Source organism: Epinephelus lanceolatus, chromosome 12, assembly GCF_041903045.1.
Source record: "Epinephelus lanceolatus isolate andai-2023 chromosome 12, ASM4190304v1, whole genome shotgun sequence".
Classification (NCBI taxonomy): Eukaryota; Metazoa; Chordata; class Actinopteri; order Perciformes; family Serranidae; genus Epinephelus; species Epinephelus lanceolatus.
In genome coordinates, this window is record NC_135745.1 from 12,210,823 (window position 1) to 12,234,589 (window position 23,767).

The following is a 23,767-nucleotide window of genomic DNA, read 5'->3' on the forward strand; positions in this document are numbered from 1 at the left end:
GAGGTTTCACCCCCACCGCTCTCCATTTCATAAAGGCTGCATCATGAATTGCCGTCATGTTGAATGAGAGTTAGCGTTACTCTTATCTCTCCAAAGAGCAAACACAGAGGGGATAAAAATGTTCTGGGTGTCTCAGATTATCTGTTTTTTTTTTATATTTTGAGACATTTAGCTGACTCTTTCGTGAACAGTAACTTACACTGACACATGAGCAAGGTTAGCGTTTCCTTAAATGGTGACACAACCTTTTATTAACAGTTGAAGCTGTAGTTTGTAGCACACATCCAAGTGGGTAGAAATGGGATTTAGATCTCTGTGTAGCTGCTGTTCATGCTCTTTAAAGAGTGTTAAAGTCCATGCCCCATGTGAGATACCTGTATTGTGATTGGTCGTTGCCGCCCACGTCGGGACACCTCAGCTTCTGAACCAAGATCCGAATGATGCTGATGAACAGGATAAAGTTCACCTTTGAGACAGGGAGGAAATAACAGAAATATCAGAGCAAACAAAGAGAGTCAGAAAAACCCACAAGGGGTGATTATGCTTTGCAGTGCTGGACAGTTTTCCACCCACAGGAAGCAATGAATGAAAAGTTTAGACAGAAACACAAAGAGGAAACTCAAAAATAGCAAGTGAGAGTTTCATCCAGGGAAAAGTAGATTGAATGAACTTAAATGTTTTTCTCTGGTGCATCTTTGGTTCCTTTTAAAGCATTACAAACGGAAATAGTGACGTTGTGAAATCACCTGATATGATTTGGGGGGCATTTGCTTGTGGATTTGTTTTTAACAGTGCTTTTATGCTGCTATATGGAGCTGCTATTTGTCTGTTTGCTAGAAGGAAATTTGTCTAATCATATCTTAGTAACTGACATTAATGAAGGTCCAGTGTGTAGGATTTAACAGTATCTAGTGGTAAGGTTGTGAAGATTCTGTTTTAGTTTCGGTTTTACGGTGGATTTATGTGTGTTTTCCTTTTCTGTTTTTAACAAAGGTGGCAGAACTGAAACTTCTCCCGTGTGCCAAGTGTGTAGGAGAGCAATGGTGGCCATGAAATGCATATGGCCCCATCTAGAGCCAGTGTTTGGTTTGTCGATTATGGGCTTCTGTAGAAACAACCTGGTGGACTCTGTGGCAGAGGACCCGCTCTGTATGTAGATACAAACTGCTCATTCTGAGGGCAAAGCACAGCAATTCTTATTTTCAGGTGATTATAAACTAATGCAAATATAGTCATGAATGTTATATACCAGGGGTGTAACGGTACACAAAAATCTCGGTTCGGTACGTACCTCGGTACACAAGTCACGGTTCAGTTTTTTTTGGTACAGTAATGAAAAAAATAGACAACTATTAAATATCTTTTACTTATTGGTAACCTTATTAAAACATACCACCACAGCAGTTAACTCTTTTTACACAATTTTTGAATGAAACAAATATATATAAAATCCTGCTTTTTCACATTGTTTGAATGAAAATAGAAATATAAAAGTGAAAAATAAAATCCTGCTGTTTTTTTAACACATTTTTTGAATGAAAAATATAAATATAAATTTCTGCTTTAACAGTTTTACTCAATTAAAATAAAAAGTATAGTGCAGCTGGTCAGCTTTAAAGCCTGCTCAGATTCAGTTTTACTAGGAACTTACTTAGCTTTCCCACTTTGTTAAAGTGCAGTAAACAAAACATGCTTATATCTAAAGTGCAGCTTAAACAATTTTACTCAACTCCAATGGCGTTGATTATTTCTTTAGAGCAATGGTCAGGGAAACACTCTCTTTTTAAACGACGACGATATCGTAGTTTGCACCAGATTGCTTTTTCTAGTCGTGCTGGTTAACGTTCAAACTCGGGTGGTGTCGCTTTAGATGCGTTAGCATGTTAGACGTGTTTCCAAGTACATACCCGACCGCTGTTCTGCAGTGTCGGCACACTGCTTTTGTCTTGTCCACTTGTTTATTTCCATCTTCATATTTTACCCTGAAACCAAAGTGTTCCCAAATGGACGACTTAAGGTTTGTGGGTGGGTCTTCAGGTTCGGCAGGCTCACTTGCCATGTTGTCAAAATGCGAGAATGCGCTGCACAAAGTGAAAGCGTGCCCTGCGTTCCAATACCCATCCTACCATACTATTTAGTATGCCAGAAAAAGAATTAGTGTGTCCCAATACATAGTATGTCAGATGCAGTATGCCAAAAGTACCAGGATGTTCTACTACATCCGGTCATATTTCGCAGTATGCATGTCAGCATGCTTCTTTGGCCATTCTGACCCACAATCCTTTGCGCAGCGGAAGTTACGTCACACTGACTGAGCTGCGTGTACAACCAACGCCCACACTTCCTTTCATACATGGTTATTTAATTTGAGATACTAAGACACTACATATTAGGACTGCAATGATCTGATTATATACTGTCACATATCATACAGTTTTGCAAGAACACAGATACAGCATTCAACTTTATTGTGATTATAGTATAATCAATGTTAGGGTTCAACTATGACTACAATATAGAAGATTCTACCAGTATAGGTAGTGGGGTAAGTGTGGTATAAATAATGAATGCATATGACTAAATATGAATACACTATGGGCCAGGTATGTGCAGTATAGACTAGTAAATATATAAATAGTAAAAGTCAAATACATATTAAGCAATGTAGTAAGAATGTGCAAGTATGTTACACTACAAATAAAAGTAATGTGAATGTAAGGCTGCTTCACGTGCAGACAGAATATAGTGCCAGCAGCTGCACAGCTGTAAATATATTCAACATCAAACATCTGCCAGCAACAGAGAGCTATGTGTGAAGGGGGTTAATGTGCCTACTGGTGACTAGTTCAGTAGACAGGTCACTAATAATAGGCTTGGAACTGTTTACGTGAACACATCAGTTTATTAAAAACAACAACATATATTACGACATAACAGCAACAGAGCTCTCCGGCACCTCCGACGGTATGCACGACTCTGGCGGGCTCGACGAGAGGAGATTGGCTGCATCTCCGAAGTACAACAAAACAAAATATTCAAATGTGGTGCTACGGACGGCGGCGGAGGTGAGCAAGAGGGTCGGCGTTCAGGGTGGATGTGATGGCGGATGTAGTGTGTCCCAATAGTATGTATACTGCATGCATACTGCATACTACGCTACATACTTTTTAAGGGCAGCTGCAGTACATACTAAAAGTATATAGTAGAAGTATGCGATTTGGAACGCAGGGGTGGATTTACGAGACTTGGTCCGTCACTCAATTATGTCCGTCGGGGAACTAGATATTTTAAATGGTTCAGCTCACAAAAACGGAATGAAAATAAAACAAAATAAAATAAAATAATATCCTGCGCCCAATAATTCGGTACAGGGTCATGCCGAACCGGAAGTCGCGTACCGAACGGTTCGACACAAATATATGTACCGTTACGGCTCTATTATATACCATTTCTGCCGATAGATGCCCCTTAATCCCGCACACTGCACCTGGCAAACCTTTATTTTCTTCACATGCCAAAGCTAAAATGGAACACTGAAAAATAGGTGTACTACAGTGTTACTTGGTCAAGTCAACAAAATTGAACTGAACAGCATCTGTTTTCGTTCAACCGTTAACTGTACAAGACTAACAAACTCTACCCAGCAATACAAGAAATGGCTCCTTTACTTCTGTCTTCTACATGAACCATCAATTTCACTTCAATGTTTGTCAGCTACAATGAGAAGCCTGCTTTTGTTTCCTTCTGTCTGAAATCAAGGACAAATTTTAACAAAAGTTGGCACGAATTTCAAGTGGCAAATCTGCCACCGCATATATTATTATAAATGGCATATGTGTAGTTCTATATTGGAAAGTTTAACAGTAACACAGGGGGGAGGGAGTTACCACCTGTATCCTTTATATCATCATGCATTTTCCATTTGGAGATGCTTTTAGTATCAACAAGCATTATGTGAAACACCTGTACATAAACAGGAGGTAATGAACCTCAACTTACCATAATGGAGAATCCAATTGGTCCGTTGATTACCCAGTTGGGTATGGGATTATCATTCCTCTCCCAGCATCTGAGGACACCATAAATAACCATAATGCTATATTATATCATATACATAATATATCCGTGAAACACAACAGTAAGAGAAGAGAGTGGATGGATACAAGCAGAGGGAGAACCAGGTTTCTACCTACTCGACGCATTTTCGTCAAACCTTAAAGATTGGTGGGAAGAAAAGTTTGCAAGGTTTAGTCTGGCTTAGTTTTTTCAGGATTTTTTTTTTTTAAAGTCAGTCACATCTATAAGTAAGTTTTAGGGCTGTCAATCTTCCCCCAAATTCAGATTCAAATTTTTAATGTTTTTTATGTTGAAAAATTCGAATAACATTCAAATTTTTCCTTGGTATAGGCTATAGCCTAGGCCTACCACTGCATTTTTATATTTTTTTGTGTTATAATGACGTTATTTTAATATTTTGCATCACATGCAAAAGGTGAGCGTCTCCGGCTTAATAGTTACACAATAGTTCAATAGTTACACATTAAAACAATATTTATTTGCAATTACTCTATTGAACGACCCTGAAGCATGAGCAAACAGGCTGTGTCACTTTGGATCAAAGAGATGCGCCCTGTCACTGTCAGTGCAGGGCTGACAGGGCACCCTCCGCTGAGAAGAGAGAAAGGAGAGGAGAGGAGAGGAGAAGAGAGGAGAGGAGAGGAGATGGATTGTAGGTCTGTTTGTAAACAGGGCTTCTCTGACAGTCATGTATTTCCCCAAAAAACATCTCTTAATGCACGGTAGAGTGCCATTTTTTTTTTTTGTTTTTGTTTTTTTCAAAATCGCCTTGATATCCAGCAAATCGCCTGACAACCCTCCAATCGCCAATATATTATTTGATTGCTGATCGTCCCAGGCCTATTTGCGTCATACCGGAAGTCGAACCTTAGTTTCCAACTTCGAATATGCTTATTTTTACAATAATTCGAATTGTTTTCGAATAGCGAAGTTCATTCTGACAGCCCTAGTAAGTTTCATGTCCTGAAGGGCAAGTCGAAGTCACACATCCATCCTTCCATCCATATTTTTGCCCACTTATCCAGGTTTGGGCTGCAGTAGTTGAAGGCTAAGCAAGGTAGCCCAGTCCATTTCCTCAGTCATATCCTCCAGCTCTTCCCTGAGGGTCCAAAGATATTACCACGTCAGGTCAGGAGTATCTAATCCCTCCTGCATGTTCTGCTTCTGCCCCTGGTTCTCCTCCCAGCTGGATATGCCAGGAAAACGGGAGGCATCATTATCGGTGAGCTGAACCATTTTAATTGCCTTCTTTAGACATGAAGGAGTAGCGTTTCCACTCTGAGCGTATTGTTGCTGTCTGAACTCCTTAGCAGATCTCTGAGGATGAACCCACAATGCACCCTGTTAGAAAAAGTTATTTCAGCCATTTGCATCTGCTATCTCATTCCCACTGTACTTAACCAAAGCTCATGACCATGGGTGAAGGTTGGGAAGTGATCGACTGGTTAATTGAGAGCTGGGTCTTTAGGCTCTAACACATTCTAACTCCAAACTCTTAAAATACCGACACTTGGTCAGTGGCCCATGATGTCAAAATATGACAAGGAAAGTTTTCACAGGAAATGTACAGTTTCTGCTCATTAAATGCACACAGTGTTTTTTAAAATTAACTTAGAACGTGGTGAACATGATTTGGCATGGCATCTGCAATGATGCAGTTGCTGTGCCGGACTGTTGTGGGGAAGGGAGAGCTAAGCCTGAGGGTAAAACTTTTGATTTACTCATCCATCGACATCCCAACCCTCACCTATGTGTAATGAACAAAAGAGTGAGGTCATGGATACAAGTGGCCAAAATGAGATCCCTCCGAAGGGTGTCTGGGCTCAACCTTAGAGATAGGGTAAGGAGGACCTCTCATTAGAGGTGTTTCCGGCATGTCCAACTGGTGGGAGGCCCCGGGGCAGACCCAGAACAAGCTGGAGGGATTATATATCTCGTCTGGCCTGGGAACTCCTCTGGATCCCCATGGAGGAGCGTTGCTGAGGAGAGGGCGTCTGGAATGCTTTGCTCAGCCTACTGCCCCTGCGACCTGGCTTCAGATAAGTGGTTGAATATGGATGGATGAATGGATGGATAGTTGTCTGAAGTGTCAACAAATGCTGCCGCCTGGGCAACTGACGAAGCCTCGGTATTTGAAGAGTTGGGAGTGGCTCTGCTTCCTTTTGACATTCCAGTACAGCGTCCACATTATTTATTGTCATTTCTCAAAAATAAAAGAATATCCCAATCCCAAATGGAAAATCGAATACCTACCCAACAAGCAATCCAAATAGTGAAATATTTGGGTACAGCCCTACTACTGGTCAATACTTTTTGGCTACACAAGTCCGATGTCTGTCCAATGTTGTGATATGGCCAAATGGCCATAACTGAAATGCTTTCAAATTTCACATCAAGTCTCAGGTCAATCAAGTCTGAAAGCAGTCAAGTCAAAGTCAGTTCTCAAGATGTAATTTTTGTGACATTCAAAAACCTTACGGTCTACATGAAGCTTTTAACTGCATCTCACAGCCGTTATCAAGTGGTGGAAAGCTGCGGAGCAAACTATTGATCTTATTTTGTCAAGAAATTATTCCTAAGGTTAAGAATGAACTTCCAAGCTCAAGCCTCATTGTCATTCTTCACAAAGTCCCCTCACACTATGGAGCTATATCATTGCTGTCCTTTGTTATCACACTGCTGCTCTATAATTGTTGTTGCAGAGTTTCTTCACAAAGTCTTTTTAAGAATACGCCCACTCAGTGTGACTCGCTCAATGACGGGCTGCAGTGTTAGCTGCAATAATGTGCAACACAAGCTGAGCAGATCCATGGCACCAGGCTCATAATGATACCAACTCAATGCAAATCCCACCAGCTGAATTATCCAATAAAGTGCTCTTTGACATGGGGGATATTTGTCTAATTATTGTGGAAACCAAGCCACATTCACATTGGATGGCTTAATCTAATCGATAAAATGTCATTTGTGGACTTAATGAAACAACAGATGCAGCCCCCGTTGAATATCAGCATGTGCCACTCTCTAATGCGATTGAAATTCCATGTCTCCTATCATGTAATTAGGGAGAAAATGCAATTCCAAAGAGCACATGACGTACGTTTGTGTAAATTGCAGATAGTTTTTAATCAGACAACAAGTGGCATGCAGATTCCTGTGATACAATTTAATCTATGTAATATGATTGAAGGATGCTGTGTTGTACGCAAATACCAAATCTAAATCATGTTCTCATGCTGATGAGTGATTGGTTCATGATCAGCTGGCAACACTCACCCTGTGTCCTCCAGATAAATCCTCGTCATCACCCACGCAGAGACGAACACCGTGGGGATTCCTGCAAAACACCACAAGGAAATCATTGATGTTAATGTAGGTAAAACATTATCTATCTACTGTATATGTTATGAAAAAATAACATCCACTTCTTTGCTAATGTTTATTTTACTACTATTTATCAAAATCATTTTCAATCATTTATAATTACAAGTTGTTTATTCATAGATTGAATAACTACAATATAAAGATTTAAATGAATCAATATAAATCCATTACATTACAGTTAGCACACGTATTCCTCATGTTGTTTTTAACACAAAACTAAATCCTCATAACACGACATTACATATTGAATTATCCTTTGTAACTTTAGTCTTGAGCATTAAAATATTAAAATAATATTTTTGGAAAACAAACTACCATGAAGTTTAACAAAAGCATCAGTCTGATGTGCACATTTTTCTTTTGCAAAGGTTTTGAGAAAGGAATGATTTAGCAGATGAGCATTACTGACTAAAACATTACATTTGACTCATTTATTGAAATTATTCTTTGTGGAACTAAAGGACAGAATCTTTATGGAAATTATTAATGTACTGTAAGCACTTAAAATGGCTGCCTAGTGGAGATGAAAAGTGGACACAATGACAGGTTAATTTAGTTTAAAGCTGCAATGCTAAAATTTTGGCCACTAGGGGCAGAGGAACTCAACAACAAGCTGATACGTTATTGGAGTCTTTAGGCAACTGGACAAGATTTTGGTATGGAAAGCTTTAAGGTTTCCATTTGTAGTCTGAGTAGTATTGACCAACCACATTTGAGCAGGCTTTGGTTGCATGCAGGTAAACAGCTAATATAGACAGCAAAAGAGGAGGAACACACTGGCCAAAATGCAATCTTAGAACCCATCAGCCATCGTCTGATGACTATTTAGCCTTTATTAGATTTTTTAAAATGTTGTGTGGGCACTGACCAATGTACAGAAGAGAAAGCCTTGGCCTGCAAATCCACAGAATCCGCAATCCCAGAAATATTGGCAGTTGTGTCCAGAGGCAATATTGTCGTCAGATCGTAGCTGATGGGTTCCAAGATTGGTGTCCAACTGATGACTTTAGGTCAAATATACACTCTTCTTTTAGCTCTGGTTCAGTCTCCACTAACTCCTGATATGTGGCTCTTTAGATGCTAACTGTGCCTGTCTGCTGCTTGGTGCTGTGCAGGATTTAGTACAGTGGGTTCATCAGAGCCTGTTTTACTGAAAACAGCTGCCTGCTGCTGCTAGAAATAAAGCTGATGAAAGTGGTGAGAGTGGTCAAAAACCATAACTGTGCAAATCAAAACTGTAAGCTAAAAGAGGCTAAAAGTTTTGTAAACTCTGCAGAGTGCTTTAAACATCTGAGTCAGTTCCTCTTAATTTCAAAAAATGCTATAAACTTCAAATGAAATAAACGCTGACCCCAGCCGATGAACATGTAGACGATAAAGTGTCTGTTCTCGGAGAAGATGACAACAAGCAGAGTGTGGAGGTAGAGACCTTCCACCAGCAGCCAGAAGAAGTTGGCCATGATGAAGTACTGAAAAAACACCAGGCTGGCTTTACATCCCACCTGAAAAACAAAAAGGTTAAAGATCTTAACTTTGTCATGGACTTTGTATTAAACCCCAAAAGGTTGGAATGGAAAATGTCGCAAAACTTTTTGCAATTCTGCTACAGTGACATGAAATTAACCTTCAAGGCATTTTCTCATATCTACATTTAGTGCAAATCCTATTGTTTGTCTTTGCCGGTCTGTATGTGACTGCAGTGTTGGTGCATCCACAGAGACACCGTGGATTAATCAGGCAATTATGCTAATTATTCTGATGTGTGGGTTTACATTCCACTTTTTCACTGGGTCATCAGTGAGTTCACCAAGAGGATGAGCTTTAATTTATAAGCAGCCAGGAGATGGGAGTAAAAAGGTCAGAGAGCGTCCTGACAGTATTCTTTTAGTTGTTACAGTGACATTTCCTCTCTAATAAGAAAGGAATGAAGGCAAGTAGAGGAGGAACATTATGCAGGAAGAGTTGGCTAAATAAGAAAGTATCAAATGACAGTGCTTATTTCAATACTACTTTAATATCTAATAATGACTTTTGCTCCCAATTTAAATCTAAGTTACAGGAATTTATTGCACTTAATTTGGATTCAGTGGAAGACTGCAGGTTTGTTTGGGAAGCCACTAAAGGCTTTATAAAAGACAATGCTACATCATTTGCTTCATTTTTAAACTGCTTTCGTCGATTAAAAACGGTTGAGTTGGAGAGTCAGCTAGCATTCCTGGATAAAGCTCAACAAAATTCCTTTTGTGCTATACGAATAGGTCAGCTTAGCCTGGTGGGAAAAAAAAAACATAATGCACTTCTTAGAGTAGATGCTGAGTTTCAAATTCAAAAGTCTAGAGAACACCATTACTTTAATGGCAGCAGGCCATCTCATGAGTTAGCTATGCAGCTCCGCTCTAATGAGCAACGGGCATGCATTTCTGCAATACAATCGGCAGATGGTAAGATATTTACCACTCCAAATGAAATAAATACAGTTTTTTCACATATTTATAAAAAACTCTATACTTCCGAAATTGCATCTAGTAGAGTGTAGAAGCGAAAATCGGTGCCTGGAAGTGGGCCAGATGGCACCCGACCTCGTCTCCTACTTCTCCTGCAGATCGTCCTCTGATGTTGATTTAGTACCTTAGGTTCAGTTGGCAAACACTTAGAGAATCACTGGAGTCAAATAGAATCTGGTGCAATCGAGTTTAATGCGTTCACAAGCAACAACACATACAACTCATTGAGTCAGGCTCCGGAGCACGACTGAAGTTTCGCTCTCTGCATTCTCTCTTTTATGCTGGTGAAGATTCGAGAGAATCTCCACCCTTTTCCTTTAATCCTTCCCACCTAAACCCAAACCTATTGGTGGCAGATCCTTTTCTTTTTAGCCCTTTCCCATCTGGTCCAAATCTATTGGTAGTAGGCCCCTTGGGCCCTTGCCCAAACATGACCTAGGCCTGGAAATCCCCAAATTCTCCCACCATTAGATTTGAGCCTGGTTTCACTTTATTTTTTAAAAATATATAAAACTTGGGGACTTTCTCTATACAGTCCCCTGTGCGTCCATGCAATGTGAGCTTAGAATGTGTGTCATGCAATACAAACATTAAAGAGTATGTGTGTGTTATTATTGAACAGTACATGGTTATTTAAACAATACATGGTGTCGTGTATGTGTGCTTTTCAATGTGAATGCATAACTCTGTGTTATGAATACATAAACTTGTAGAACCTTATTTTATCACACATAGATGCATAACAAACAGTTTTATAGGAACTGGTAATATAAAACATGGTTATATGAACTTCACTCTTAATCAACTTATGCAGTTTAACACTTTTACCTGATTAAAGATTAAATCTTACACTACAAGAGATATGTACAAAAATTTTCTAACTGACTTAAATTTGGAAAAATTATCTAGCTCAGAAGCAGCTGACTTAGGAGCAAATATATCCTTAAAAGAATTATCGGACGCAATACATGAGATGAATTTGGGTAAGTCTCCCGGACCAGATGGTATTCCCATTGAAGTCTATGTCAAATTCTGGGTCAAATTGCAAAGGGCTCTTTTCTAAAACAAACAAATACAGCCTTGAGATCACTTCTCCTCAAAAAACATAAGGATCCAATATTGTGCTACAGTTACCGGCCAGTATCGTTGATCAATGTAGATATGAAGATATATGCTAAAGTATTGGCACGTCGTCTCATCAAATATTTAGGAAAACTTATTCATTGTGATCAAACAGGATTTGTGAAAAGCCAGTTAAGTTCAGACAACCTAAGAAGACTATCACATATTCTACATTTCACTCCGGAATTTTCTGACCTCTTGACTTCATCTGGAATTTTAACTCTTGACGTTGAAAAGGCATTTGACAGACTTGAATGGGACTACCTCTGGGCCTTATTAGATCATATGGGACTAGGTGAATCTTTTATTGGTTATATTAAAGTTCCTTATGCAAATCCAGGAGCAATGGTGTTATCTGGTGATTCCTGCTCGCCACATTTCCCAATTTATAGAGGTTCCCGCCAAGGGTGCCCTCTGTCAACTTTATTATTTGTTTTATCTCCCGAGCCTCTAGCACAACAAGTACGTCAATCCACTAATACTGTCCCTATTACAATAAAGTCCAATTTTCATCATATATAACTCTATGCAGACGATGTGCTCCTCTTTATTAGTGAATTATCACAGTCGCTTCCTTATATTTTTAGGTTATTCATAGACTTTAGCAATATCTCAGGATTCAAAATAAATTGGCAAAAATCTGCACTCTTACCACTAAGAAATAACAGAGAGGATCTGACTCAATTTAATATTCCAACTGCAAATCAATTTAAATATTTAGGAATCAACATCTTTCCCAATTTAGAAACTATTGTTGAGAATTATTACACTGTATGTTTAGATAAGATTAGAACCAACCTAGGTAAGTGGATGTCAAAACCTATATCTTTTGATGCCAGGATCTCAATTATAAAAATGATGGCATTACCTTTAATTAACTTCCTGAGCTCCATGCTTCCTCTGAATCCACCAAAGGGATATTGGAATAGACTCCATAGCTTGATCAGTGAGTTTATATGGAATAATAAAAAAACAAGGATCAAACTTATAACTCTCCAGAGAGAGAAATCAGCTGGAGGCTGGAGTGTTCCAGATTTTAAAGTTTATCATTGGTCATTTGTATTGCGTTCTATAAAATCACGGTTGGATCCATCAAATCGCACTTCTTGGCAATCTTTGGAAGCCAAGTTAGTATATCCATGTAGATTACAGGATCTAATCTATACAGACACTCCTATCAGACAAGTTAAAATGCTCTTTGGTCCTATTATTGAAAATGTTTTGGTAACCTGGAAGCTTGTGACTGACTATACTAACACAAATAATAAATGACATTATCATACTCCAATATTCCACAATCATAATTTATTGCTTGGTGGTCGACCAGCGGCTTACTCAATATGGTCAAACAATGGGATTCACATACTTGGACAGTTATTTGATACTAATGGCCTTCACACATTCGATGATTTAAAGGAACAGTATAATTTATGTTGTTTTTCTCGCTTTCTATATTTTCAGCTTCGCTCTGCCATGAAGACCTATGGTGTTCCATGGAACTCTGAGCTCCCTAAATATGACTTGGCAAAACAACTGTACAACACCAACACCAGGGGAACTGTATCAGCATTGTATGTTCAAATATTGTGGGCATCTTACAAACCAATGGCAATCCAAACATCTTGGCAGAATGATTATGACTCTGTCACTTCTGAAATAGCATGGAAAACAGTGTGGAATAATATCATTCAAGCTTCAAAAATCCTAATCACCAAACCATACACCTAAAGATTGTTCACAGAACTTATTTCACCCCCAGACTTAGACATTCAATGAAGTTGGAATCATCTCCTCTCTGCCAACTAGGTACGCAATGCTGCTTAGGTACCTTTACACACACTTTATGGATACCACTATAAGCATTGCTGTCCCCCATGTTGTTGTTTATTTGCACATTCAATATTCACTTTGCACTAAATATGTTCACTTTAATCCATTGCTCACTTTTTATCCACTGCTCACTATTATTATTATTATCATTTATTGCTGTTTCTTGTATTTTTTGTACTTTTTTCTGCATGCCTAGTTTTTTAAGTTTTTAAATACTGAAATCTTTAATTTGACTCTTTACCCTTGACTGCTGTAACACTGGAATTTCTCAATTGTGGTATCAATAAAGGTGTATCTTATCTTATCTTATCTTATCTTATCTTATCTTATCTTATCTTATCTTATATATTTTGGTAATGCCCTGGAGTACTGTTGTTTTGGTTACAAGTCACCAAATCCTTATCTAAAATTCTCAATAGGGAGGTCCCATGTTGCCCCGTACTTTGTTTGCTGAATGATAACTCTCAAATTTCTGTGCATGTCCTTACTTGCAAAATGGGAAAGTGTTGTTGTTTTTTGTTTTTGTTTTTTGTAGGACATGATGCACCCTTTTTTGTTTTTTATAAATGGATACAGGACAATATGCCATTATACCCAAATGTATTGATGTGCAGGCACATCTACTGTCTGTCTGTTTGTCTGCCCTTTTTATGTTATCATAAAACTAAAAAAAATTGTTAACAAAAAAAATATCAGTGCGCAAGAGCATCAAAAGTTTTAGAGAGCATCAAAAGCTGTCAAGTTGCCAGTGAGACTCTTGGTCTTGTGTACTTTTATTTCTAATAATAATTTGTTTTGAAGTGTTTTTATGCTTTAATTAGATAGTGACAGCAGAGAGAAGACATGAAATGAAGGAGCACCTGGCTGGATTTGATCTGTGTAAGTTACGATTTGTGGTTTGCATCTTGAACACACAGGGATGATCATCTTGTGTATATTTTCTGATTTAAACAATCATTTGGTTGACTTTATGCAGTTACTGCATTTTTTTTGCCACTTTTCATATTAAATTCTTACTACTGTGCAAAAAGATTAAGTATTTCTGTAATGCTAAGCTGTAAAATTCAAACTTCACAGTGTACATGCAACATACCCAGTTTATTAGGTACTCCATTGAAAGTGCTTGAATTTATATACAGTATTTTGTGCAAGAACAGAAATTTAAGTTCTTTTAAAATTGTCTGCCATCACTGTAACACTGCACAGCAAGTGTTCATACATTCAAGCCTCTCTCTCTTTTTTATTGAAAATGTTTTGGTAACCTGGAAGCTGGTGACCGACTATACTAACACAAATAATAAATGGCATTATCATACTCCAATATTCCACAATCATAATTTATTGCTTGGTGGTCGACCAGCGGCTTACTCAATATGGTCAAACAATGGGATTCACATACTTGGACAGTTATTTGATACTAATGGCCTTCACACATTCGATGATTTAAAGGAACAGTATAATTTATGTTGTTTTTCTCGCTTTCTATATTTTCAGCTTCGCTCTGCCATGAAGACCTATGGTGTTCCATGGAACTCTGAGCTCCCTAAATATGACTTGGCAAAACAACTGTACAACACCAACACCAGGGGAACTGTATCAGCATTGTATGTTCAAATATTGCGGGCATCTTACAAACCAATGGCAATCCAAACATCTTGGCAGAATGATTATGACTCTGTCACTTCTGAAATAGCATGGAAAACAGTGTGGAATAATATCATTCAAGCTTCAAAAATCCTAATCACCAAACCATACACCTAAAGATTGTTCACAGAACTTATTTCACCCCCAGACTTAGACATTCAATGAAGTTGGAATCATCTCCTCTCTGCCAACTAGGTACGCAATGCTGCTTAGGTACCTTTACGCACACTTTATGGATACCACTATAAGCATTGCTGTCCCCCATGTTGTTGTTTATTTGCACATTCAATATTCACTTTGCACTAAATATGTTCACTTTAATCCATTGCTCACTTTTTATCCACTGCTCACTACTATTATTATTATCATTTATTGCTGTTTCTTGTATTATTGTACTTTTTTCTGCATGCCTAGTTTCTTAAGTTTTTAAATACTGCAATCTTTAATTTGACTCTTTACCCTTGACTGCTGTAACACTGGAATTTCTCAATTGTGGTATCAATAAATGTGTATCTTATCTTATCTTATCTTATCTTATCTTATCTTATCTTATATATTTTGGTAATGCCCTGGAGTACTGTTGTTTTGGTTACAAGTCACCAAATCCTTATCTAAAATTCTCAATAGGGAGGTCCCATGTTGCCCCGTACTTTGTTTGCTGAATGATAACTCTCAAATTTCTGTGCATGTCCTTACTTGCAAAATGGGAAAGTGTTGTTGTTTTTTGTTTTTGTTTTTTGTAGGACATGATGCATCCTTTTTTGTTTTTTTATAAATGGATACAGGACAATATGCCACTATACCCAAATGTATCGATGTGCAGGCACATCTACTGTCTGTCTGTTTGTCTGCCCTTTTTATGTTATCATAAAACTAATAAAAATTGTTAACAAAAAAAATATCAGTGCGCAAGAGCATCAAAAGTTTTAGAGAGCATCAAAAGCTGTCAAGTTGCCAGTGAGACTCTTGGTCTTGTGTACTTTTATTTCTAATAATAATTTGGTTTGAAGTGTTTTTATGCTTTAATTAGATAGTGACAGCAGAGAGAAGACATGAAATGAAGGAGCACCTGGCTGGATTTGATCTGTGTAAGTTACAATTTGTGGTTTGCATCTTGTGTATATTTTCTGATTTAAACAATCATTTGGTTAACTTTATGCAGTTACTGCATTTTTTTTGCCACTTTTCATATTAAATTCTTACTGTGCAAAAAGATTAAGTATTTCTGTAATGCTAAGCTGTAAAATTCAAACTTCACAGTGTACATGCAACATATCCAGTTTATTACATACTCCATTGAAAGTGCTTGAATTTATATACAGTATTTTGTGCAAGAACAGAAATTTAAGTTCTTTTAAAATTGTCTGCCATCACTGTAACACTGCACAGCAAGTGTTCATACATTCAAGCCTCTCTCTCTTTTTAATGTGAGCTTTTATTCTTCACAATATAATAATATATATAATAATATATATGATATAATTTGAGGGAACTGGGCCTGTAAAGTCATTAAATTTGATGTTTAGGAAGGTGTGGGAACCCTGAATGCAATACAACAGCAGACTACATCCTCCATAATGATCCTATTTTTCTTGTCTTTAAAACACTTTCAATGATGTTCATGAAAAAGAATCATTTAAATGATTGAGTTAATTATTGAAATTATTAAATTATAAAGAGGTACAGCCCTGTTCACTACTTACTGGTTTGAAAGGTGAATCTTTGTAGCTTCATGGAGAATGGCAGATGTAGTCAGCTTGATTTCACAGCAGTTACGATGGCTTCGAATAACAACTCCATGGAGTAGACAAATAAAACTTGATGCGTAAGGCTGTGTATGTATAGCAAATCTGGCGTTGGGGTGATTAGCTAAAGAGTTGTGAGGCAGTGAGGTAACGTCGCTTAAATGGCCCATTTGTGGGGGAGTGGAGACAATTTCGCTCACAGCAACTGAGTATTTGTCTTTGGAAAGTTTATGTTGCCTGAAACAATCTGTAGACAACCTTTTGATTATCATTACTGTAGTATCTTTCCTGTCAGGAAAGAAACACCTGCACGCACACGCAACCAATTCAACAAGAGAGTGCCCTCTTTTTAGGATAGTACAAGCTCTTAATACATACTGCATTTCTTTTACTCACTATAATATCTAACAATAGAAACAGACTGTATTACTTGTTACCATGGACTGCTTGTATCTTCAAAAGTTGAATCCCTTTCAACTTTTCACCCCACAGACACAGCCGAGACGTGCCACCCAAAGGAATGGATGGAGTGACATTTTCACCACAACGCTGGACTTGGTGTGAATGCTGCCTAAATCCATTCTAACAGTTGTGTAAACTGTGCCCTCAGATTCATAACATGGGCCCCTGGCAGCTTCTGGGTCTGTCAATATTAACGCCATTGGACTACGCTGCAGAAGTCATTTTAGAAGTTTCTAAGAATGTTTGTCTTTTTCTTTTTGTTTTTTGCTGTGACTCTAGATCTTCATCGGAATCCATTGTAATTGCTGTGAGTCCAACTTGACTTTGTCTGCAAACTTTTTTAAAGCAACATACAACCTTGTGAATGGCCCAAGAGGTCAATTGTATGAGCAGTTTATAAAGATGACGCCCTCTAGTGGCCGTAGTAATTATTACAGGAGCAGAGGAGGTAAGGTGACATGGTGTAAAATGTAACAAAGTCCATGTAATGTTTTTTAGAGATGGAAGAAGTCCACATAGGTTGGGCTATAGGATGGAATTCATGATTAAACACGATCAAACAAGCACAGGATTTTCACACAGGAGACCAGCGTATGTTCCCCAAAGTCCCACTTGACTTCTTTTAATAACAAGGTAGCCTAGTATACTAGTATGTGTAGCATACTTTAACATCGGCATGATATGCGGCCAATTGCCATTATAGTTTAATGTTTCCTTGCAGCGTAAGGAGGAAATGCGGTGGGACAATGATGAACCCTGATGATGAAATGATGAAACCCTGTTCTTTTTTTCCTGGGTAAGTTCTTTTTTCATAAACCCAACCACATGTTTTTGTTGCCTAAACCCAAATATGTGCATTTGTTGTTGAAGGAAAAAAAACATCAATTTGTGGTGTTGTATGGATGTAGTTCCTTTATTTTGAAAGCGACTGTATGTAACGTTAAATTTCCTGATATTGGACGTGTATTTTGAAAGAGGACAATGCATGTGACAGGCAGAACTTGACACAGTGTCCCAGAGCGTCAACAACCATCACATTAGGGTTGGGTCGGTATGAGAAAAAAAAAACGGTCCGGTTTTTGTAAAAAACCGCATCAAGTCGGTAATACCGGATTTTTGCCACTTGGGGGCGCAATTGACTCATTTAAAATAAAAAATGACCTTAGGACAACAGAGTGACAGTAACAAGTTGTTTCTTTTATTCCTTACAAATAAATTTTGCAGCTTACTCAATCAATGCAAACAAGGGTTGCCTCCTTCGTCTGGCTCAAAGCCAAAGTGTCGCCATAGTGGCGCCATTATCGACTCCCCGTCACTATTAAACAAACTCCAAGCTACAGTAGAGGTGCATGCGCACTCGCACCTCCTAGCTCAGTCCCCGCCCCACCTCCCTCTCTCTCCTGCTTGCTGTGCGCTTGGTGAAGAGGCAGACACAGGTGCTCACGGACTCGGGCGTACTATAAGCGGAACGGACTACGTGTAAAAATGTCCGTGAAAAATCCCCGCGATGTGAAAAATACATGCCGAACAGTCTTTTGTGTGACACTGGGCTTGCGGACGTCCACTTTTACCAGACGGAACTCCGCAGTGTCCGCTCCACGTACGTTCTGCCCAAGTATGCGGTCCGGTCGGTCTCAAAAAATAAAACCCGGTCCAAGACGGAGTACCGGACCGAATTGGTATTACCGAGAACCGACCCAACCCTACATCACACCCAGGCAACGGCACCGGAAGCGGGGGGGCCAGGGGGCCATTGGCCCCCCCACTTTTACCTTCCTGCCATATTATTTTTAAGCTGAATCAAAGGTCCCAATATTACATTACTTACAGTAAAAAAGACTTTCACTCTTCACTTCCACTCATACGGTAGGTAAAATACAGAGAGGGGCCATAGAGAGAAAGATACAGTCTCCAGCAGGCACTCAATTGTGCACACCTGTTACTGCCTCACCAGCCTGGTAAAGCCTCGAGCATCCTCGGCAGGCTCCGGGTAGACTCTCAGCCGTCTGGCTCTATCCAACAGCACCTAGCAGTAATCCCCACTAACCCTGGCACCGTATTGTAAGAACTCCTCAGTTATAAAAAATAGAAATAAATCAAAAAGCGAGCCAAATTGTAGGCCTATCTGGTTCGCAACCAAACATTTCTAGCGCTGGTGTGTTTTATTTTTTTCTCAATGCCCCTCCACGGCTCCGTAGTACACAAACATAAAACAAAAAATAAAGAATCTGAATTTAAACTCAATTTGTCTGACTTACATTTATCTCTTTCATATCATGAATGCATAGATCTGTGCTTTTGATGTGATATGCAGCCTGCCTGACTACATAGGCTACAGAGGCCCTGGACCTGCTGCTCTCAGAGATGGAGCGGCGTTTTGGGACTCCGCGTAGCTGCAGGGCGAGAGCAGGCACTTCTTGAGGCGGCTCGGGGGAAACGAGAGCGGCTAAGAGAGCTAAGATCGGGCCCAAAAAATCCAGCCCGAGCCGGCCCGAGCCCGTGCCATTATGTCCGGGACGGGATTTAAATTATGACGGGATTTTAATTATGATTTAAACCCATCATTTTTCAATAAGTTGGCTGTAATAATTAAGAGTATTAAGCCACAATTCTTGTTATTTGAATGACAGAAATAGGATCTTTATGAATGGCACAACACAGAAGCATGATTATGTAATAAAACAGGTGTTTATTTTAGGATCCAGGTGGTGAAGGGCTGTGCACGCACAATGTTCCAACAGGGGACAGCCCGCCATTCGGAAACACCGCCGTTCCAAACCAGCCCCACTCCGAAATTGATTTTCAATCAAGTTTGAGAATTGCATTGTGGAGTTTTGCACAGCAGCGGCTGGATTTTTGCTCTCAAACCACAAAAAAATGTGATGGCACAACAGTCTCCTTCAGTACATTATTCTATGCTTTCTTTTGATTTTCACATTGGCTAGTCATCCTGTTTAATTTGTCTTCTGATTAAATCGGAACCGTTGAAACAAGTTGTAGGAAGCCTCTGCAAGTAACTGGTTGCTGGCAGACACTCTGTGCTGCAATAAAATGGTTAATCAGCAGTGTCGTGCACTGTAGAGCCGATGCGCTGCTGGTTCTGCCGGCCTGAATAGAATATAATGTCTATAGCCTTACTGTTGTGTGTACAGCCTTTATAGACTGAGCTGAGTAGTGATGCGGGGTCGACCCGTAACCTGCGGGACCCGCAAATGGACCTGCGGGTCGGGCAGCAGTGATCGTCTGTTAAATGTAAATGATATTTTGACATTATTGTTATTATAATCACTGGGCTATTACTGTCACGGCATCCGAAGGTAATGATGCGTTGAGCAGGTGACAGTCTGCGGTCGTTTTCAAAACACACTTGTGTCACGCACTCCAGAAACTTGTTGAAACTTTAAACAATAATTAATTGTACAAAACGGGGGAAACAAACGTTGACAAAAACGGTTTCATAATTCATATTAAATTAAAAAGATAACGAAAAAAACAGCTAGGCCTATATAAAAATATGTTTAAAAAAAAAGAAAAAAAAAGAATATCGAATACCAAATTTTCACAACGAATACCTACCCATAGAAACGAATATTCGAATATCCAAATATTTGGGTACAGCCCTATCCATAAAGGATTCAAAGTGTTCAGGTTTCATGCAAACACTGTTAAGAAATAAACTGTTTGCTTTTTTCCTCCCAAGATTAAGTTCGTGATTAAATACATTATCTGACTCTTTGTCTTTCTTCACCATCTTTTTAATGAGAGACGACGAGCGTGTAACTTGCTGCAAGATACTGCTGCTTTCGCTAAAACACACTGTTGCCGCTGTTGCACAAGCTCACACTCAACTCAGGCTGTACTTCAATCCCTGATCACTACGCACCTTTAACTAGGCCCTATTATTAACTGGACATTACACAGGTAGCCGCGCCCACACGGTGACAAGCCCCAGACGCACAGCACTTTTTGGCCCCCCCACTTCTGAAATGAATCCGGCGCGCCTGCACCCAGGGTACCTTACACGACGTATGTGAACACGGAAAGTCCATGACCAAATGTCAATATGTGACAAGGACGGAGTGAGAATGTGTTGGACATGTGTCACGTTACATTAGTTAAAAAAAGTACCTATTTCAAGCCAAACTATGATATTTTCTCTGAACATAACCTCCTAGTTTTGTTGCCTAAATTGAACTACGAATTTTTCGTCTAATAATTTAAGGACGTGTTTCAAACTGCTGCTGCTAGGATAGTAATATATGTATAGAAGTCAGTGGAAATCAACTTATTCTGTCATTTAAGGAGTGAGAGAGTGTTAATGTGAATGACCATTTTTGGTGGCCTATTCCATTTAAGACATACATTTGAGAAGTTTGGACTGTTTTGTTAAATGAAAAAGTGTTTTGCAGAAAAAAAGCCTGCAGGCTAAGGTATAAAAGAAAACAATATGCAGGCTCAATCACAATACAATACATGGATGGAGAGGAGTTTCTCGTCATCTCTGCTGTATATTAGTCATGTAGAGTCATCACAACTAAATTGTATTCTGGCATGAGTGAATGAACTGTCACAGTAGATTTGTTGCCCATTTTTATTATGTTATAAGATTGAGCTGTTGGCAAAAATTTCCAGTTAATAGAAAAATGTTGAGTCTCATTTCTGTAAAACCTCATTTACATTTTCATTTCACATTACAAACAGTAATTGGAAGCATTATGCTGAATCTGCTTTCCGTCTGTGATTGTTGTGCTGTTGACACACAAATGTGAAGCAACTTGGCTCAGTGGCGGATAGATTTGGTGACCTCACCAGTGACGGCTGGTTGGAGCACTGAGAGTTTCGATTGAAGAGGATGTCGTCTTTCACCAACACAGCCACGGCTCTCAGGATGAAGGAAAAGAAGAGGTTGAGGTGGATGTAGTTCCTGGTGCAGTGGAGCTTCCTGCACAGATGTTACACACATACACAATATACACAGATTATGGAAAATTAGTTTCATTTTAGGATGTGTTTGAAAAGCTCCCTTTTTACATTGACGTTGCCTACTTATTTTTTTGCCAATAATATTTATTGTGCAATTACTACCATAAATTCACTGATGTGGAAAAGTCTATAATGCTAAAACACACACATCATGCCAGTTTTGACGACCCTGCACTGGCTTTTACAATTCATTCATAACTTTTAATTTCGTGAGCTCTGAATGGTCTTCACACCTGATGATGTAAATCAGTGTCTTGTTCAGACCAACAACAGCACTGTTTTAAATATAGTCCCTCTCATTCTTTTAGGTATGATCAATGCATTGACACAGCCAATGGCACCACCAGGGGGTGGCCAGGGGTGGCCACGGCCCCCCCTATAAATTTGCTGGCCACCCCACTGGCCACCCCACTCACCAGTGGGGACCAGGCGTTAGTGCGACCTCCCATAGGTCTGACTACTCATAACTCCGACTACCCCTAATCCGACCATGCAAGTCTATAGCGAGTTTTATCATTTTAGTCCCATAATGTCTAATCCGACCATTTTAATGCCATTATTCCGACTGTCGGATTTCATACCCAGTAGTCCGACCGCCAGTTAGTCCGACCACAGCACTTCCAACATGAAGCAGTCTGTGCATTTCTCCCTCACTGCGCTGGTACGGACTGTGAGGACAGTTGCGTTTATCTCATCAACGGGAAATCACATCCATCTGCTATATGTGACGTACATGCCCTTATTTGGATAACACATTCTGGTATTCCTCACACATAAAGCCTATTGACAGTGTAATGTGCTCTGGCTGCAGATGTAGGCTATATTAAGCATTAATCTGTTCTTGCAGCACGTCTACAGAAAGTATTTTGTTAGAGACAAACCATCCATCTGTCCGTCATCTCACCTGTACTAACGTTTTGCCTAGCCTTGACCAGCGAATTCATCACTTTGTAACAATTCGCCAACAACAGAAACTGAGGCTTATGTCACAATGCTACTTTTACAGGTCACACGAGGCACAGGTTCACGGTGCCAAGCTGAAACCCCTGATATATGAAACCCCCAAAAAACTTAACTCTTTTTGCTTTCAAAATGCAGCAATAAATTGTATAAAAACGAAAAGGACTCATATGGTTAGTTTAACTCAACAACTTTAGTGTAATTAAATTAAATCAAACTCAAATTAACATACGTCCGGCTCGGACGATTCACTTCAATTAACACAGTGCCTCACGCCAATACAGAAAACAAATAACCCCCACTGTGCATTTACTGCTTGTTTATTAATTCCAGTCACGTTTTATGTGTGTGAGATCCTGCTTGTGTGTGTGTGCACCTTGAATATCATATGTGAGGCTATTTCATAACTAAAATGGTGGTGAAAATATTTAACTTTGCTAGACAGAATTATAGGTTAAACAATCTTTGCTTCCTTTAATTTAGTTTGGATAACAGTAGTAGCCTAATAGTAGCTGCAGCAGCAACAGCGTTAGGTACCAACAGCTATCTTGTTTTTATTTCTTTATTACTTCCGCCAAGGAGGTTATGTTTTCGCCAGCGTTGGTCTGTTTGTCTGTTTGTTTGTCTGTTTGTTTGTTTGTTTGTCTGCAAAATAACTCAAAAAGTTCTGAGCGGATTTTGATGACATTTTCAGGAAAGGACGATAATGGGACAAGGAACAGATGATAAAATTTTGGTGGTGATCGGTTGAAGCGAAGTGGATAAAATAATAAAATGGCAGGAAATCCGAGCTGCTTGGCGGAGGTCTGCGCTCTCCAAGTGCTTTTCTAGTTACAGATATGCGACGTTATTTGGCCATGGTGATCGCCGCTTGCTGTTGGTTTGCAGGACTTCTGTTTTTCTGCTGATGTTGTTTTTTTTTATCTATGTACACTGTCTTGGTTCGTCATGTCAGAGGTAGTGAGTTTTGGAGTATAGACATTTGTTTTTTTTTTGCATCTTCAGCACCAAGGACAGCGCTTAAAGTGATTTTGTTATAACCGCTGCTTGTAACAG

At 39.2% G+C, this 23,767-nt stretch overlaps 1 protein-coding gene across 1 annotated transcript in view; it reads right to left on the reverse strand.

Moving 5' to 3' along the window:
* vipr2 (vasoactive intestinal peptide receptor 2) overlaps positions 1 to 23,767 on the reverse strand; it is a 107,128-nt gene that overhangs the window by 16,024 nt on the left and 67,337 nt on the right. Inside the window, exons 6-10 of the mRNA XM_033650148.2 lie at positions 21,578 to 21,710; positions 8,813 to 8,963; positions 7,354 to 7,414; positions 4,000 to 4,069; positions 375 to 466 (exon numbers count right to left, since the gene is read on the reverse strand). Coding sequence (XP_033506039.1) covers positions 375 to 466; positions 4,000 to 4,069; positions 7,354 to 7,414; positions 8,813 to 8,963; positions 21,578 to 21,710 — 507 coding nt within the window. The remainder of the gene's footprint in view (positions 1 to 374; positions 467 to 3,999; positions 4,070 to 7,353; positions 7,415 to 8,812; positions 8,964 to 21,577; positions 21,711 to 23,767) is intronic.